The 20,274-nt window shown below is 38.1% G+C and overlaps 1 protein-coding gene across 3 annotated transcripts in view; it reads left to right on the top strand.

Moving 5' to 3' along the window:
* Positions 1-20,274, top strand: part of LOC131034298 (carboxyl-terminal-processing peptidase 1, chloroplastic) — a 166,835-nt gene that overhangs the window by 83,150 nt on the left and 63,411 nt on the right. For 2 of the 3 annotated variants that reach the window (XM_057965767.2, XM_057965769.2), the window contains exon 7: positions 13,789-13,833. The exons of the other annotated variant lie outside the window; for it this stretch is intronic. In XM_057965767.2, the coding sequence (XP_057821750.2) occupies positions 13,789-13,833 (45 nt within the window). The remainder of the gene's footprint in view (positions 1-13,788; positions 13,834-20,274) is intronic. 3 annotated transcript variants of the gene reach the window in all.

Below are 20,274 nucleotides of genomic sequence, written 5' to 3'. Positions count from 1 at the left end.
ACCCCCTCTTTTTTGCTTTTGTTTTGCTTGTTCTTCTCTTTGCTTTTAGGGTTTTGATTGAGTGAGTTGTCTGTCTGGGCTAGGGCTAAACCTTAGGGTTTTCCTTTTGATGTTATTCAAGCTGAGTCCAGTCAAATTTTGAAAGTTGTTAAGCGTCCTCCCGAGAATCGAGATTGTTGAAATAAGGTAAGCCTGTCAGGGGAGTCAAATAGGTCTCAGGTTAAGTCTAGATTGAGGGTTTTTAGGGTAAAATCCAATTTTGACTAAGTGTTAGCATTTTTTAAGGAGAAATTGTGTGTTCTTGCCTAGGTGAGTTTTGATCAATTTTTTGAAGCAAGATGATGCTTGAAACAGACAAATCACTCCTGACCCTCAGTGAAGGCCCAGGGCGAAATTTATCTTGAGCACAAATTCTTGTTTTGAGAAGGCTTGCTAACTGGTTCCTGGCCTTGAGAATTACCTAACTCTGCCTTGTGGAGTGATTGGAGACTTAAATTTGGGATAGTTTAGCCAGAAAGGGTAAATTCGCTCCTGACCCTCTTTGAAGGTCCAGGGCGAAAATGTTATTTAAAGCATATTTGTCATTGACTTTTCTAATTTGCTTTGTGCAGGGTCTCCAGGAGGGATGATTGGACGTGACTTGATGCTTTTGAAGATTTGAAGGCATGGAAAATGATGAATTTTGAAGGCTAAGGGAAAATTCGCTCCTAACCCTTGCTGAGGGCCCAGGGCGAAATTTTGATTTCCCTCATCTTATAGTGAAAAAGGACCAAGTGTTGAACATGAGTGGAAAATCAATGACTTTCTCCATCCACCTGAAGGAGTTTTAACTTGAGATAAGGAAGGATCTTGTTGGAATCATCAAAATCACTCCTGACCCTCTCTGAGGGTCTAGGGCGAAAAAACTTATTAGAGTCATTCCTGACCTTGTTTGGTCAAATTGAGGTATCAAAGGCAGGGTCGAGGATGAAATGAGCGTGATAAAGTGTCCAGACTTGATTGAAGATGACGAATTGAAGGAGTTCTGCCCAAGGGGAGTAAAGTCGCTCCTGACCCTCTCTGAAGGACCAGAGCGAAATTCTTTATATGCACATTTTTAGACCTTTCTTGGACGGGAAATTTTATTCATAGCGTGAAACAAGATGAAATCTTCCCTAGCAAAGGCATTTCATGATGAAAAGTGAAGCATTTTGGTCTAGAAGGCAAAATTCGCTCCTGACCCTCTCCAAGGGTCCAGAGCGAAATTTTCAAGAGGCACATTTCTTGCTAGGTCAAAGTGATTTTTTATGATTGGAATAGATGAAAGCAAGTGTGTTTTACCCATTGAATATAATTTGGACGATCAACAAGGAGGCAATCAAGCCAGGTTTGAAAAGTCGCTCCTGACCCTCTCTGAAGGTCCAGGGCGAATTTCTAAGTTTCTCTCCTTTCTTTGAAGAATTAAGACAAAATCTTGCTTGAATGAGTGAGGAAGGGTGTGTTTTGACCGTTGAAGATAATTTGGAGGGCTAGCAAAAGATGGATAAACTTGAATTTGCAAAATCGCTCCTGACCTTCACTGAAGGCCCAGGGCGAAAAACCTAATATCCAACCTTTTCCTCCAAAATTAAATGAAGCTAAGCCTAGACACAAGTTTGAAACGATGTTTGAAATGCCTTGAGGTGGAATTGAGATGCTAAGATTGCAAATTTTGATGACAACGGGGAAAATTGCTCCTGACCCTCTCCAAGGGTCCAGGGCGAAATTTCCAAGTATGCCCACTTTCCTTGCATTTCGAAGATGATATTTTTGTTCTCAAGACTCAAAAGGGAGTGAGGTATGATGTTCTACACCTTAAGAGTAATTTGAAGTTGGAATGATCAAGAATTTGTGCAAAAGACTCAAAATCGCCCCTGACCCTCACTGAAGGCCCAGGGCGAAATTTGCAAAACCAACAAACTCCCCTTCAAGATCGCGCTAAGGCAAGGTTGTGCTAAGGTGGAAAGGTCCTCCAAAAACGTAATGAACAAGGATTTACCTCCAAAACTTGATGATCCTGGCCTAAATTGCAAAAGTCGCTCCTGACCTTCACTGGAGGCCTAGAGCGAAAATCTTTGAAGTCCTTATTTTGCATTGCAAAAGCAAATCAAGCATGCATGGAACGAGTGAAGGAGATCATTGCTTATCCCACAAGGAGAGTTGACAATTAAAAGATGAAGGATTAAGAGCAAAAGTGAAAAATCGCTCCTGACCCTCTCTGAGGGTCTAGGGCTAAAAGGTCCTAATAGCACTTTCCTCCTAGAGATCAAGTGAAATCAAACTCAAAACTCCAATTATAAATGCCATTTAAATGCCTAGATGAAGTTTTGGACTAGAAAAATGAGGTATGCAAGTCCTAAATTGAAAGTTCGCTCCTGACACTTGCCAAGGGTCCAGGGCGAAGTTAGTAGCATTTTTTATTTTACCATATTTGAGCATTGATATTCCCCAAATTCCTCAAAATTGCTCACTTCTAAGCCTTTGAAAAAGAAATTAATTAAAATTAAATTGGCATTTAATAAAAGACATATTGGCATTTAATAAATTAATTTTGAGCCTTAAAAAATCGAACTTTTATTGTGAAGGCATTTAAAATTAATTTTTATGATATTAAAATTAAATATGGAGCGCTTAAGGTCTTATTTTTATTTATTTTATCAAGTCGGCCCCTCCTTTTTACAATTTTATTTATTTATTTTTTTAACCTCTTTTTGCCAAGTCGGCCTAGAGGGAGCAAAGGGGTGGGCGCTCTATATATTGGAGGTGTGTTTTTTTCACAATTCAAATCATTCACTCATTGCTTCAAGTGCGAATTTGGAGAGCAGGGAGGAGGTGCGAAATCTGGTCTATTTGGAGCGAATTTATTTCAAGTGTTGGAGACTAGAAGGAAGTGGAGTTGATTCTTGTGAAGACTAAAGGAGGCGCATTTTATACAAGGGAGAACTTTGATCTACATTTTGCCTAGCAAAATGCATCTATTTTTGCATCATTTCTTAGAAGTTTAATACTCAAGCGGAGGTATGGCGAAATCATCTTGACACCATTGTTGAAGATTTGAATTTTCAACTTTTGTTTTGAAAATTCTAAGTTTAATTAGGAAATGATAACTCAAGATTTATCATGAAGTTTCTTAATTAAAATCCTAAATCTTCCTTTCTACTCTATATTTCTACACTTCAAGATATATTACTAATTGTGAAATGTTGTGTAGGTATCAAGATGGCGACTCCAAAGGCGGGAGCATCTACTAGTCGCCCGGCTCTCATGAAGGAAGATCAGAAAAATGAAGAATTGGAGACCAGGATCGTGTCCAAATGGAGCAACATCGGAGATACCAACTTGGGAAACTTCAGTATGAAGAAGTTTCAAGAGGTCCCCTACATTGGCAAACCATCACCTGTCGCGAAGAGAATAATTGAAAGTGGTATCATCAAGGCGGTCGGTTTCCCTCCAGTAGTCCAGTGCCATGAACTGATGATCAAGTGTGCCTGCCATTATGACTCACAATCGAGATCGATCGTATCCAAGGAAGGAAACACTTTGGCTTACCTTTCAGAGGAGGCTATAAGTGAGGCTCTCCATCTTCCCGACACTTGCTTGAATCTCATCAATAAGAATTGGTTGCTCAAAAGTCGTCCTCGCCTGAGCAAGATTCCCAACACACCACATAGGATCGACTTCCAGGAGGAGTACAGAGATTTGATAACTTTGCTCAATCGAGTTACAGGGGCTCCTCAAGCCTTCTATTTCGAGAAATGGATGTTCTTCTTCATTCAAGTGATAGTCCAAGGAAAAGGAACGATTCATTGGGCCAGAATTATTAGCCATTGCCTGGATGTGCAGTTGAGAAGACTAAAGCCTACCAAGTCGTTCCACATGAGCTCATACGTCATATATGCCTTGATCAGGAGTTTCGAATATGCAGGGCTACCTCACAGAGGAGTGATCGGAAGGGGGCCCAGAGAGGTGAGAGTTTGTGACTCTTATGTTCATTTGCATCATCCTCCTAGAGGTGACTACAAGTTAGTCAATGACACCTTCACGATGAACATCACTAGGATATTGCAAGGTGAGATTCACAATCGACTATCTCTGGATGCACAAGAGCTTGTGAAGAGGTATGGTGCTTGGTTCATCCAGTTTCAAAAGTTTACATATATCAGAGTTCATGGGTGTCCTTCACCTCCCTACATGTTGTCGAGGTATCCGACAGACAGGATAGTGCTACTTGAGGTGACTAGACAGTTGGCAGCTTATGCAAAGGCATTCAGACACAAGCATGGAAATGGAGTTCCCGTGCCCATCATATTGGTGAATTCAGTTGAGGTATGTCCTAATACTCAAGCCTCAGAAGATGCAGAGAAGGAACTGGCTTTATATTCATTCACGTTCTTTGCCTCGAGGGAGAATTTCGATCCTCATGGTTATATGGAGGAGACAGTTGGCAAGAAGTACAAACACGAGTTTCAGGTAGAGGACTTTTGGATGAATCTCTCAAGTGATTTAGAAGTGAAAAGAAAGATGCATTCCAGATTACCTTTAGATTTCATCAGGAAATGCAAAGTTTACAGAGTAGCCGATCAAGCTCAAGACAGTGGCAGACATCTCCAGTCATCCTATGGCAAAGAAGATAAGAGAGTGAAGATAGATTGGAGCGAGCCTGAGATTTCGGACTTGAGAGCTTTGATGGCTCCAGTTTTGTCATGTACTCGCCGATGGGTGGATGTACAACATCAGAAGTTAAGAGAACAGAACATACCAATGACTTTTACTTTGGAGGAAAGACCAGAAGAAGGAGGAGCGAGTGCAAGTGAAGGCAATTCTCATCCTAGAGGCGCAAAGAGGAAAGAAAGACCTGAGAAAAGAGAACCTTCCAAGAAGAAGCAAGAGGCCAATCGAGATCGCCCATCAGGCACATCTTCTCGACATGGAAAGAAGGCGAGTCAAGCTGAAGGACAAGAGAAGATGGTGCCTGAGGTTGATGAATCTATGGAGTCCATGGTACATAATGATAAGCTTGAAAAGGGGTAGACACCTCAGCATTCATCAAGTCAATCTCCCCAAGTTGATGAGCTACATGAAGAGAAGAATGATGATGAAGCAACATCCCCTCTCCGAGAAGATGAATCTTTGCTTAAGGAAATACAAGTTAGAGAGACAAGATCCGCCATTCCGGATTGGTTAAAAGAGAGACTGACGAGGGTGATTGTGATTGAGGATGAAGAGGATGTGATTGACTTAGAGAGTCTTATAGGAAATTCTCAAGAAGTAACAGAAAAGAGGAAGGCTACCAAGATGACCAAGGTGATCACAGATGAGACAGGATCCAGGAAATTGCAGATAGCTACACCAGTAGTGGACAAGTATGAAGGTGAAATCTTTGCAGATGAGTATGATGCAGAAACATTTGAGCTTGGTCCCCTCACTACTGAACAGGCACTGGATGAGGCAACCGATTCATTTGAAGCACTTAAAGACAAGCTTAAAGAAGAAATGGAAAAGAATAGAAAGCTTGAGAGAGAAGTCGGTGCTTGGAGAGGCTACTTTAGTCATCTCAATCAGCCCTTGGGACGTCAGGATCCGGCAGTATCTCCTGTGCAAGCACTTCCCCTCGAATCAGTTGGCGAGGCAGAAAGAGTCAAGAGCTTGGTTCAGCTTATGAGCTCTTGGATTGACAAATCCCACACAGTAGCTGTTGAATTTTCAACAAGAATGATGAAGACAATCCACCGAGCTATCCAGGTCCTTGAGATCATCCACAACCTAATGATAACTGTAGCCGCTTTTGCTCACACTAGAGATGTTATCATTCCCGTTCTACAAGTAATCAGGCAAACACCAAGGAAGATCCTAGCACAAGAAAAGATAATGGATGGGGGAGCTCATAATTTACTTCGGTGGTCAACCCTACTCCAGATGAAAGAGGTTCTTTTCGAGGACATCAGCACCAAATTCAATCAAGTTGAAGGTGTCATCCATCCAATTCAGGATAAGGTGTTTGAAGTGTTATGTACCATTCTTGGCAGGAGGATCGAAGTTGAGACGGATGTGGACCTCCAAGAGTTGGAAGAGAGAGTCAAGGTCATCTTTTGCAAAGATGAGAATGTCATCACAGATGAGCAACGGGATCTAATGTTCACTACTATGCTCCTAATTGAGAAGATCAAAGAACTCGAACCTGGATGGGAAACGGCTCTTCTCAATGCCTTTGATTAGGTTATCCACTTGGAGGAGCGAATGAGGAATCTTCCCGAGATTCCTATTGCTGAGATTGAAGGAATTGTGTCCAGATTCGTTGCATATGCTAAGAAAGAGCATTGGAAAGGGAACAAGGTTCTAGAAGAACGGTTGTTATAGAATGATGTGGCATCTTAATTATCATTGGTCTATGTTTCCTCGATTTTTGTGCCAATTAAATATTTGGCTATGCATTTAATAATGTTCATCTAAAAGGGGAACTTTTTGTGACAAACCCTAATTAGGGTTTAGGTGTCAGAATCTCAGCCGTTGATCTTCTTTTTGATCTGGGCCGTTCATCGTAATTGTGGATGCTATATATACCCTCACTCATTTTCATTTTGTCATTAGAAATTAGATATTAAGGAGATAGATAATAGTTAGAGCTTTGGAGAGAAGAAAGTTATTTTGTAGCAAGATTGAGTAGTGAAGAAAGAATTTTGAACAATTGTTGTCTATTTTGGCTTTGAGATCAATAAAATATTGAAGTTATGGTGTTTTATTGCAATTCTTGTGGCTATCTTCATGGTTGTTTACTTTCTTGAATCATTCTCAGTCGAAGTAGTATTTAAGTTCGAAGGACTAAGTGTTGTGCTTGATCTTTGGTGAAAATTCACGTTCCAAACCACTAGCTTCTTACTGATTGTAAGGACGCCTTGCGTGGTCAATTGGAGATATTTAGATTGCTTGAACCTTCAGTCATTATTGAACTATTGATATGTATCTTCATGGTAGTATCTATAATTCTTGATGATTTGAAAATCACTAATCACCTTAGAAGATTGCATCAATTCCAGTAGAGTTGTAATTCCTTGGCAATACTGAAATTGGTAGAATCTTACCAAGTCTAGTCTACATTGAGTCATTCTTAGGATTAGATTAGAATTCATCTCTTGAAAACCCTACCTTTTGATCTTTTTTGAGAATTTGTTAGTGTTAGGAAATTCCTGTTCCTGCAGTCAAGTAAGAGTAACACGGACCAACTTTTAAAGTGCGTAAGACCCCTTGAAGAAACAACATTCACAACAACCACTGGTGCTTATCCACACGTAGAGACCCTACAACAAAGAACCTTGAAGTCACCCTTATTGATCCTTTTCGTGATATCTTCAGCATTCAGAGGCTTTACTCAAGAGAGGATAAGGTACCCTTGGGTATTTTATTCTGCGTTTGATAGTGTACAAAATACACGTCAACACATCCCAAGAATCAAACCAGAAGAGAGCTTCAGATCCGTTGTTGCAAATCCAAAATAACCCTTGTTTAATAAGCCTAGCCCCTCGTTTGTAGATCATAGATCCCTTACCCCCAATGCAGTACCGAGGAACATCATTACTTTCAACACCATTCAGATACTTTAGATTGAGAATCCTGGCCCAATCTTGATCTTGACAACACCACCGCCAATAAAGTTTAGCCGTCAAAGATTAACCATTAAGGGATGTTAAACGTAGGCGGAGGCCTCCATTCTACTTTGGTCTACAAACTGAGGATCACTTGACCAAACTCCATTTCCTTGACCCCAAATTGCTGGCCCATAAGAATTGGCGAGAAAGAGCATCAAATTCCTGAATGAAGCTAGACGGAGCAGCCTGCACAAAGCACCTGTATAGAGGGAGGGCTTGAATCACAGACTTGAGAAGAGTAACACGCTCAATAGCAGAGAGCCATCTATGACTCAAGTGAGAGACTCTCTTGCGAAACTTGTCCAAGATATCCTACCAATTTTTTTTTTAAAGTGATCCAACAACAATAGGAATACCAAGTTAAGAAAAAGGAAGAGAGCCAATCTGAAATCTCAGAATCCTTTTAATCATGTCTTGGATAGGCTTAGGAGTATTAAAGAAGAATATTGAGGACTTGTCCTCATTAACTCGTTGCCTCGAAGCCATCAGATAAATGTCCAGAGCCTTTTTGAAATTAACAACTTCCTTAACTCTAGCAAGGCCCATCAAAGCAATGTCATCCACAAATTGCAAGTGTCAGTAGAAAGGTATTCGAATACCCCAGTTCCACCCCTCAATTAAACCAACCCTCACTTGAGATTTTATAAATCTCTCCAAACCTTTAGCCATTAGAATAAAGAGGTATGGGGATAGAGGATCACCCTGTCGGAGACCCTGAGAAGCACCAAACGGCTTAGACGAATCTCCATTAACAAGCACTAAGAAAGAAGTAGAAGTGACACAACTCATTACCCACTTAATCCAATCCTGGCAAAATCCAAACGCTTCAAGAATTTTGGACAGAAAGGACCACCGCACCCTATCATTCGCCTTGGCCATATCCAACTTGATAAACATAGCCTTCCCTTTTGAGGTTGCCATGGAATGAATAGCCTTAGTTGCCACAACCACCCCATCCAAAATCTGTCTACTAGAAACAAATCCCCCTTGTTCCTTTGAAATGAGAAGATAGATCCAAGATTTAAGTCTCTCAGCAATCAACTTAGTAATGATTTATAAACCACATTGCACAAGGCAATGGGCCTGAAAAGGTCCAAAGAATCAGCACCACACCTGTTTGGAATAAGAGCAAGGAAAGTTGTATTCAAACTTTTCAAAGCCTTCAGCATCCGTTTATTTCTTTGAGATTCCAAAACCACTACCAAGAGATCCATGTTAATTGTGTCCCAAAACTTCTGGAAAAATTCCGTAGGAAAGCCATTTGGATTAGGGGCTTTCCCCTTCCTCATTTGGAACACAATCCTCTCCTACTCCTCCATGGTAACTGGTTTGATTAGAAGAGCATTCATTTCATTCGGGACCAAAGGAGGAATGCAGCCTAAAATAAAGTTCTCTTCCTCCTCAGCAATAGGAGAGTCCTCTGTGAAAAGAGTGGAATAGTGGCGAGTAGCTTCATTTGAAATCAACCTAGAAGAAGATAATTGACTTCCATTCAAAGCTTTAAGAGAGGTTATAAGATTACCTTGCCTCCTGTCCCGAACAGAGTAATGGAAGAAGTCTGTGTTTCTATCTCCCTCCTGAAGCTAATCCTCTCGAGATTTTTGTTTCCAAAAAATTTCCTCTCTTAATTCCCATTCCTCAAGATCTTTAACAACTTCAGCTTCACGGTTGAATAACTCCTCAGAGAGACCAAGATCTCGACTTTGACGGGTGATCGCATTCAAATGAGACCGGGCAGCCACCTTAGCTGAAAAAACATTACCAAAACATTGTTTGTTCCAATGCTTCAACATATACTTGACAAATTGAAGTTGCTTAGTAAAAGAGAACATAGCTGTCCCAAAAGTAGGTTTCCCCTTTGTCCACCACTCAGCAATCAAATCATGCAAGGAAGAATCTCGGAGCCACATTAATTGGAACTTAAAGGGAGGGTTTTTGGATGAACCAAAAAACATTGCAGATAATTTGATCGGCCAATGGTCCGAGCCTCTCCAATCCAGGATCTTCGAGCTAGTAGGCCAGCTAACCCCCACCCAATAATTGGAGACAAGAAACCTATCAAGCCTCTTAGCAATAGCTTCATCACCCAATCTTCTATTATTCCAAGTGTACAAACCATTAGAAGGCTGAATATCCATCAAGTTTAAAGAAACAATGTTATCTCTCAAGATCTTTGAGGATTGATCAAGCCTGCTCATCCCACCCCTATTTTCATCCATACTTAGAACAACATTAAAATCTCCTGCCACAATCCAAGGGAGAAGAGGAGCAAAAACCTAACCAATTCAATATGCGACCAAAGCAACAGTTTTCCTTTTACATCAGACAAAGCATACACATTAGTGAGGAGATTGGTCTCCTCAGTATCCAAACTAGTAGAAGCCAGGGACAAGGAGGATCGATTTGACATCCACCACACTGGCACAATCTTACATGGATCCCAAAGGTATGCCACACCACCTGAGTTACTGACTGCCCCAACACACTGACACTGTCCTCTAGCCCAAACCTTAGAAGCTGAACTTAGCATACCATCCACTGACATCTTAGTCTCCTGGATGAAAACTATATCAGGATAATGAGTCCGAATAACTCTTGAATAGCTTTTTGTTGAGGGATGCTATTCATACCCCTTACGTTCCATGAGAGAACAATCATTTATGAGATGGGTTAAAATGGGAATCTATGGTTTTCATTGAACCGGATTCAACCAAAGTCTCCCCAATTAACTTCACCTTTTCTTGGTCTTTCTTCCTACCCACCTTAGATGTCTTCTCTAGGATGCTCTTATTGAGAACTTGTTACTGGATCCCTAGAGTGGGAGCACTAGCCCTCCCTTTTCCCTCAGACGATGGGTCTTGTAAAGTCTTACCTTGTACATTGGGCACCTGAGGAATGGCTATTATCTCCATATCACCACTTTCTTCTACCTCAACCGGAGTTACAAGAGCAGTATCCATAACAATCATGGTGCACGTGCACCCCTCTCGTATAACACTAGGATTTTCAGGAGGATGCTCCAAAATTTGAGGTTCTTGTCCTATAGGCATTCCAGCAATAAATTCATCAAAATGGTCCATCTCTTCTATAACATCAAACCTAAAGATTTCAGCCATTTGCCTCTCCTTCCAAGTTCGCTTCTGACCTCTTCCTTTATTTTTAGCCTTGACTTGACTAAAACCCTCCTTATTCTTAGCCATAGGAGCTTTCCCTTTATCTTGCTTATCCGATTGATTTGTTTGCACCTTACTCAAAGGTTCTGCATGCTTAGATTTGGAGCAAACTCGTTGCAGGTGCCCATACTCATGACAAATACGACACCTAAAAGGTAAAGTTTCATAATCCACTTGCTGGATCCAAGAGGAGGAACCCACTTGAATTTCCACAGAGTCTGATAAAGGTTTATTAAGATCGAATTCAACACAGATACGAGCGTAGGTGATTACCTTTTTGTCCATAGTTTGTGTAGACGGCTCCACTGGCTTCCCCAACAATAATGCGATTGAGTGGAAAATATCTAGTCTCCAAAATTCCAGTGGAAACCATGGGAGGTGAACCCAAACCGGGACTCGAGATGGCATCTCCTTTGAAGGATTAAATCCAACATGCCAAGGCTTCATGAACAAACCCACTTGATTGTAGAAATAGTGTCCACCTTCAAAAACCTTAATTTTGTTTGATAGATTTGTGAAAGCCACTAAAAAATAACTATTTGCTGTCAACATTACCTCCATTTCGCCCTCTGGATTCCATGTTCGACGGGCCCATGACTCCAAAAAAGGAAGAGAAACCCTGATTCTCATGAACTTGCAGATCAAAACATGATCAGAGATAGTTCACATCCTCAGCAATTGTCTCCGGTTGGATAACCAGAATTGTTTTGTGATCACTTCTAACCAAACAGCCATTAACCTTAGATGGGCGGAAATCACCATTAATGACAGATCCATCCTTATCACTACCACTGTGCAATCCAACACTAAAATCATCCATCCATCTGGAAGAGGAAGAGGAAGATCCCCCAAGGGCTACATCTTTGAAAGAAGAGTTGAAATTCGACAAAGGTTTGGTATGCAAACCCATGCACGCCAAAAAGAAGAAACACTAAGTCCTAATCAGAAAAAAGATAGAACACCCAAAGTAGGGCACTCGGACCTCTCAATAATCAGCCACAAGATATAAAAGACGCCACACATCAGAGCAGGCAGAAACCCGAAGGTGAAGCCTCCAAACTCGAAGGCGAAACCAACCAAGCAAGACCCAAAGGGAACCGTAGAGCAACGACCCTGCACACCAGCAAAACACGCCACCCAGCGAACAAAACCCACTCCCCAAACTGCACGAGCACCCCCGGAAGCAAGAAACAACGGAAGAGAAACAAGTAGGGCCTCTCGGCCCTAACCTGCAACGCCTCCCACCAACGCAGCGTGCATGCTCGCCTTTTTTCACTTCAATAATAAACAAGTTTGCTGCTTATGCACATTGTATAATTTTATTTTCGTGGTTTTGCATGAAAACAAAATAATGAAAGCAAACTAGATCTATCCTTTTGACCATGAAGGTTGGAGTGCAAAACTTGAAAAGTCCTTCTCTCACCACGATAGTTATTTTTTATGCAATTGAACAATAATATGAATTGGAAATAAATACTAGAAGGACATGCAACCTCCAAACCCGAAGGCGAAACCAACTAAGCAAGACCCAAAGGGAACTGTAGAGCAATGACCCTGCACACCAGCAAAACATGCCACCCAGCGAACAAAACCCACTCCCCAAACTGCACAAGCACCCCCGGAAGCAAGAAACAACGGAAGAGAAACAGGTAGGGCCTCTCAGCCCTAACCTGCAACGCCTCCCACCAACGCAACCTGCATGCTCGCCCTTTTTCACTTCAACAATAAACAAGTTTGCTGCTTATGCACGTTGTATAATTTTATTTTCGTAGTTTTGCATGAAAACAAAATAATGAAAGCAAACTAGATCTATCTTTTTGACCATGAAGGTTGGAGTGCGAAACTTGAAAAGTCTTCTCACCACGATAGTTATTTTTTATGCAATTGAACAATAATATGATTTGGAAATAAATACTATTCATTGATTAAAATAGAGACCAATGGATTTGAATTAATAATAAAAGTGATTTAACACGATGCATTCTATGAACAATATGAAACACTATGTGGGATTGAAGGTAGTGTTTCCTTAAAATTAAAAAGCATACAAAACTACTTAGGAGGAAAAAACCAAGTGTTAAACAAAGTTGAACATGGATCTTCTTATTATTGTCTTATCAAATCTCACAACAAAACACAATAAATTGACTTCAAAGTTGAATGAAAACTTTGACAACTAAGTCTTGCACAAATTCTTATAATAATTTATGGGCTTGAGGCACTTATTTATAAGCTTTCAAGAAGAAGGTTTTAGAGATAAACTTATCATAATATATTCCGAATAATGCTTTTCTTTAAAACAATCTAATCCCTATTTGTAGAAAAGAGGAAAAAGAAACCATTTTAAAACAATTAATGCTAAAATAATTAACCTAAAATAGGCTCTCATCTTTTCTCATATGTCAACAAGATAAAGTAGTTATAAACAACTATTTTGCATCTTAAGCTTCTAATTTTGTATTCTTCATTTATTTACAATGCATGTCCTTCTCATTCTTCATTTTGTATTCTTTTTCAGTTGTTTGGAGTACACATGCTTTTCATTTTTGTATCAGTTAGTCATTACCTTCCTTTGGTTGTTGCTTGTTCATGTAGTGCAGTTTTCCTCTCATTTATGACATAAAACTAGATAAATAAGTTCATTACATTGACACGATGAGTGAGGGAAAAATTCCAACTATAAGAGCGGTCATAATATTCTTCTCAGTAATCATAAATAACCATAGTTAACAGGGTTGTTGACAGCACCTGCCCATTGGAAATTTGAAGGACACCATATTTTCTCATAAATATTATGATGCTATGCAGTCTTGTAAGTTGATGATTAGAAAGCTGCTACGGTTTATGTATAGGGATTTGTTTTCTTTATTTTTTGATAAATCCTGGGTGATTTAATTAGTCTCTTTCATTTGAGAATTTTTTCCAAGGACTTAACTAGCCTTTCTCTTGTTCAGGCAGGTATTGAGATTGCCAAGCTTTTTTTGGATAATGGAGAGACGGTATATGCCTTCAGCATTATATTTGATTTTCTTATTTTGTGGATTTTTTCAGTGTTGGCGTTTTGTGCCATGGGTGCCTATAACACTTATTATGTAATGAGTGATTGTTCCATTTTTCTGTTGCATATTGATTTTCCTTAAGTTATTTTATGTGTTATCTGTAGTGGAATAATTTTCATAATGGAAGTGATTTCTTAAAGGCAAACACTAGTAGGTTATGAGTTTGCCCTACCCTAGTTTTAAGCAAGCATATAAATATGAGGTTATTGTAGATGTAATATATATCATGTTATTATTTGACATATCTTCTCTCTTTTGCTGCAAGAAGTGCTATTTTCAAATGCTTATTTGTGTATTGGCAGCTGTCACTATAGATAATATTTTTTCTTCTGTTATGTATTAATTGTTTGCTAATTTTATTGCTGCCTCTTTAGCACCATTTTGGCTCTAGATCCTATCTAGGATTGTGATAGTGTTTCTACTCCATCAAATCATTGCCTCTTGTTATGCTTAGCTCACTAGAAACGATGGTCTTGTGTATGTCGATTCTCTTGGCTTGGAAATATGGCAATTTCGCATATTGATTTTTTATTTTATTTTACATTTATATATTTTACAGTTATATGGTGGTTTCAATCTAGGTGTGATAAAGTGTCTAGTTACTGGAAAACATAGAGAACAAATTGTTGGTATACAATGGTCTATCTCTAACCTTGTTGGAAAGCCTCGAGCTTCAATGAAAGTCAGTATTTCTCCAAGTTTTGGGGACAGGGTGACCAGAATAGTAAAACAAATTCAGGTTTTGGGGATAGCATAGTATATACATAAATATACATGTATATATGTATACATATATACATATGTATAAATATAAGTATATATAATTAACATATATATGTATAAATATATATATCTATATACATAGATGTAGATATATATGCATATATGTGAATGTACATACATATACATATACAAATATATATACACACACACACACACATATGTATGTATTTATTTATTTTATAGAATCTTAGTTGCAACAGTTCTAAGTGTTTGTATCTCAGAACACTTAATATTTGGCTTCCTGCAATTTGTTAGATGAAATGCCTATGTTAAAAATTGTGAAATTTTGAGTTTGGTATGGTATATCCTGGTAGGAGATCTTACAGCTTCGCTACTCACTTTTCCACCTTAAACATAGTTGGTTCAGAAAGTTATTTTTGAGGAAAAATAAAAACCAGGTGGCATTCCTCTATTCTTAGATGGCTAAAGCGAAATTAAGAGGTTTGAGCCATGCAAAGGAAAGATCTAATGCCGTTTTCAGCTGAAATAAAATCTAGTCTTGGTGTCTTCAGTAGAAGCATGCCTTTTTTGTTCATATTTTTATAGGTTTGTGAAGAGTTTTTTAGTGTTATTTGCCAATGTTTTTCAAGAGCAGCAGTAGTATTGCAAGGCTAAACAAAAGCATCCATTTATATCCTTCTTTTCTTCTAGGTATTATCCTGCTGTTACGTAAACCTACATTGAATTTTCCTCTCTTCCAAGATACTGTTTTTTTGTTCCAGCATGCTGATTAATCAAATTTCTACATATCAAAACCCTGAGACAACAGTTCTTTGAGGAGGCAATTGACAGTGTGAGATATGTGAATCTATAAATGTTGAAGCTTTGTCTGCAGAAGTTCTGAAGGGATGTCTTGTAAAACTTGGCATCCATAGTGTTTATCTGTCTAACTTTGAGAGCCATATGTAACAATGAAATTTGCATTGCTGCCAGGGTTTCAAATTCAGATGGATGGTGTATCATTATTCATTGGAAGGATTCACCATATTTCATAGGATGCATCAATTGGCTAGAAGCTCACTAGTGCAAGTTGTTATTTTTGGCAGTGACCATATTTGGTGGCAGTTATTTTAAGTGTTCCATTCCAAGAGATGGATGAGTACCAATTTCTAGGCAACTTTTCTACTTGTATTTTTGTTAGTTATTTTAAAGTTCCTTGCTTTCCACTTTTTGTGTAACTCTTGGATAGGTTTGCTTTAGAACATTAGTTTTTTGGGAGATTTGGTCAGTATTTTTAAATCCCTAAGAGCTATTCATTGTAACCTATAATAAAGTGTCTTGAGCACAAGATCTTTTGATAGAAGATGATGCTAACCCTATATACTACATAAACTATTGTTCACTTGGTTTACCTATGTTGGTAATTCCTTTGATTAAATTGTAATTCAACAACTTTGTCAAGCTTTATGGTGATGTCATTTATGCACCAATGTAATGTACCTTTCCATGGAGTAGCCGGAAACAATCCATTTAGCCTACTTAATTCTCGTAGGCTAGTTTTGGGGTATATCAGAGAATAAATTAATTAAGTAAAATTAAGTTCTCCAATAAAGAAATTTTTATGGATGACTTCAATTAATTTTATAAATTGACATAGGTAAATTAAAGGGGAAATATTAAACTTCACTTTATAAAGGTGCTTTAATTAAATATTTTAAGCAGAAAATTAAAAGGTCTCGTCGGGAATGTTCTATGGGAAAATATAAAAAGAGGATTTGAGAGCTCATTTGGACATGCTTGATTATTTTTCTCTCTTTTGGAGTTTGAGCTTCTTATTGGAGAAAACCCTAAGGGAATTGGTTTCGGTAGTGAGATATCTACCCCAGTTGATTGCAGGTGGAATCACACAGGTTTCACGTGGGGATTTAACTATTGAAGATTTAATTTGTGAAGTCTTGCAAGCAAGACAAATTATTTGAATATTGGGAAGGGTTGGATTAGTTGCTAGGAAATGAAGCTAGATGCCATGGTTTGGAGGATGATACCTATTGCTGCGCAATGGACTATACAGCGGATTGGAGCAATTGATGTGTTCTTTGCTGGCTGCCATTGCTATATCAGGTTGGGTGTGAGACAAAAAGGCAGGTCGAGATTGTTTTTAAAGGTGCCATACTCCATAAAGTTGCATTTGGGAGTCTTTACTGTAGGTTGCTTGGTACTAGCAGGTGACGTGAGGATTTAAAGAGTTTATTGCTGAAAGTTTTGGAGTTTGTGGGGATTTGAAACCCATTTGGTGGGCTAGTGCAGATCTGTGACTTTCCCTTTTGTTGGTTGAACACATTTTCAGATTGTTGTTGTGAGTATTGGAGCTATTTGAAGTGGATGTAGAGTATGTAATGATAGATTGGTAAAGCTAGGCGATGCTAGGGGTGGACGTCGAGTGCAACATGCTGTCACAAGTCCCTTGTTACAGCTGATTAAAGAGGTTAGACCTGTAATTGGATTTTTTTATATTCTGCTGCTCAGAACAGCAAGTGTGTAATCTTCATTTTTAGAATAAATATAAATGATGATGTGTTGTGCAATAGAAAATTAATTTTACACAATAAGAGACATTATCCAAAACACTGCAAACAGAAAAAGACTTCATATTCACATGCATACAAACTGTTTGACAAAATAACCATTCAGAAAATGTGGGAAAAGGTGCATAACTTTGGTATAGAAGTTGGCTTGGGCCTTTGCAACTAATTAGTAGCTTTGTGTACGATTGAGTTATTTGTTTTTTGGAATCTTGTGTTGATTCTTTATTCAATTAATTATCTCTTCAAATTTTGTTTGTAGTGGAATATTGGTCTCTATTTTAGAAGGTAGGAAGTTGTGTTAGTGTGTGTTTAAACGTTAGATAGTTTCCTTTTATTATATAGTTTAAAATCTTGTTTGCAAGGGTTGATTGTTAACAGTCCATGCATGCATTTGGGGCAAAGATATTAGCGTTTAGTCACTTTCATTTATGCAAACCCCTTTAGTGAATTCTTACATAGTGTATATACTTGAAAATCTTGTCTATAGCTTTAGGTTACGGTGGTTAGTTAGATCTCAAAGAGCTTTGCCTCATAATTTGAAGAATAATTCTACAATACACACTGTTCTGTATTGTGTTGTCTGACAAGAGATGAATTAAAATGTTGGTAGGCACACAAGTAGGTTTGTTTTCTGCCCCATATACATGCAAATTTGATTCAACTAAGGTTCCTAGCTCTTGTCATGTCCAATAGTAGAATTATATCAATACAACTTTATTGTGCTTAATTTTTTAGTAATTATTTTCTAGAGCTTCTGTCTCGATGTTCTTGGAGAGAATAAACTTTATTGTATGCTTTCATTGCAAAAGTGCCCCTTCTCATTTCCTCTTTCGTAATTTAGTTTTAGGACCTAATCTGTATCATTTCATAAATTGTTTGTTGCTTTCCATAGTATCCAAATGTGAGTTTCTGTTTGTTGTTGGTTATTTTTAATAAATATTTATTTATTCTGTGTTTTTCTCTGGGTCTTTTCCCTATAATTGGGTTCTTGTATTACCAATGGTGTTCTTTTATCTCTTATTTTTTAAGTAAATTTATCAGAAGTCTTTGATTTAGTTTGTAGGTTTGAGGCCTGTGGCATGAAACTTATAATGGTTTATCTTAGCATTTTCTGCACTAGTATCCGTATTGTATATGTTTTCTTCATTGATGCCATTACAAAACTTTAATGGCTATTCTACTAAGCAGAGGTTGTTTTAAATTGATTCTCTATTGTATTTGACTATTTTGTGGTGGTTGTTGCTATTGTTGTTTTTGCATTATTGTGGTCGTTGATCTTGTTGTTTTGTCTTCTTGGGCCATGTCTTGCTTAGGGCACACTTTTTGCAGATGTCTATGCTGGTAGCATAGTCTAAAATTGAATGGGATTTTTAATGGTAAATTGGTTGTTCCCATTTGATCCTCCTATTTAGTTGTAATGTCCCCTTCTTAAGCACTTCAACATGGTGGACCATTAGCGTATTCAATGGGTTCCCATAAGCTAATGAGTTAGGGTTAGGGGACTCATGATGACAGTTTGATCCAGCTTTTAGCGGTGATAGATGTTTTATTGAGCTCAGGTGGTTGAGATGTGCATAATGACCTTTTCTAGAGTGGTTTTGGATAGTTTCCCATACTATTTTTAGTAAGTAATAGGTTGGACAACAACTTTGACAGTTGATAGTGTTTCTATATTAGGAATGTCAGTGGATGCATTAGATGTTGATATTATAGGTTCTAATGTGGTCTAGTGTATTTAATTTAAATAACGTTAAGTTATAAAGTTAAAAATTAAATATTTAACTTTATTGTTATTTAATTTATTTTATATTTGACTTTATAGGCGCCCAAAGTTAAATTAAAAGTTCTCTTTGGCAAATATTAAATAAAGTGTCTTATTGGGGTGGGTGCCAACTTTGGGAAGATTTAAGGTGTTGTTTAATAAAATTAAAAAGGAACCTCTTGGCTGGCCGTGGGATTTTGGGAGCTTATTAAAGACAGTTTTTGAGCTCGTGTATACGCTTGGATTTGGTATTTTGCAAACAGAATTTTCTGTTTGAACTTGTTCATACTATGGCTTTGCAAGGACGAAAACCCTTGCAAGGAACATCCTCTACGTTAGGCGAAAGATCTAATCTGGAGCATTATCTAGTGGTTTTACTCAGGAATCACATTTGGGCTTCACAATTGATTAAATCTTTTGTTTATGAGGAGAAAATTTTCAGAGCAGATTGGGGAGATATTGAGAAAGGAGATTTGAGGAGTTATTTGCAGATTTTGCAATGGATTTCCTTCTTACTTGCTGTCTGTACAATCTCATTGGGATGTGGTAGTTTTGTGAGAAGGGACGCCTAGGGTTTTGTGTCTAGTTTGTGGCTAGTTGGGGTCTCCTAGGCCTGCATAGTATTTGGCTTTGATTGTGAGCAGATTCAGAAGCATTTTGGAGTGTGGCATCTAGGGTTTGGATTCCCAGTTTGCTGGGTTTTCTGATATTCAACATTAGTATTTGTAAACAGAAAATGGGTATGTTTGATATTTCATTGTGATGCTATTTCATCATCTGGGTATTTCAAATTTTGATGATATATTGGGCTTTCAATCTATTGCTAGTTGTGGGTGCTTGAAATTTTGAAATATTGTATTTGAAGAATTATTTTAGTTGTTTATTTGCTGTAAATATATATATTGTTATACTAATTACCATTGCCCACTGGCGGATACTGTTATTTTATGACGAGGCTGAGTGCTTGTGGAAAGAAGGCAGAATTTATGTTGAAACCTGTTATTTATTTCTGCCATAGAATCCTCTTTTGTGAAGCTATGAAATATTTTGACATATTTCAATTTTTAACTATGGTTTCTAGATGAAATTTAATGAAGACAGTAACAGTTATGAATCTTTATAGTCCGGTGTAAATATTGTTGGTGAATTCTACTAATTTAAGTATGTTTGTTGTTCCTTTCTTGTGAGATTCTATGTGAGCTTAAGTTTGATACAGAGATATAGTCCTCTCACCTTGCTAGTTATATATAATTTCTTCATTGTGTACATCAGTGTAGTGTAAAATTAGTTTCTGACAATTTAGAATTTTAA

The sequence above is a fragment of the Cryptomeria japonica genome, chromosome 3 (assembly GCF_030272615.1).
Source record: "Cryptomeria japonica chromosome 3, Sugi_1.0, whole genome shotgun sequence".
NCBI classification, from domain to species: Eukaryota; Viridiplantae; Streptophyta; class Pinopsida; order Cupressales; family Cupressaceae; genus Cryptomeria; species Cryptomeria japonica.
Note: the sequence above shows the minus strand (reverse complement) of the source record. Positions and strands in the feature narration are given on the sequence as shown.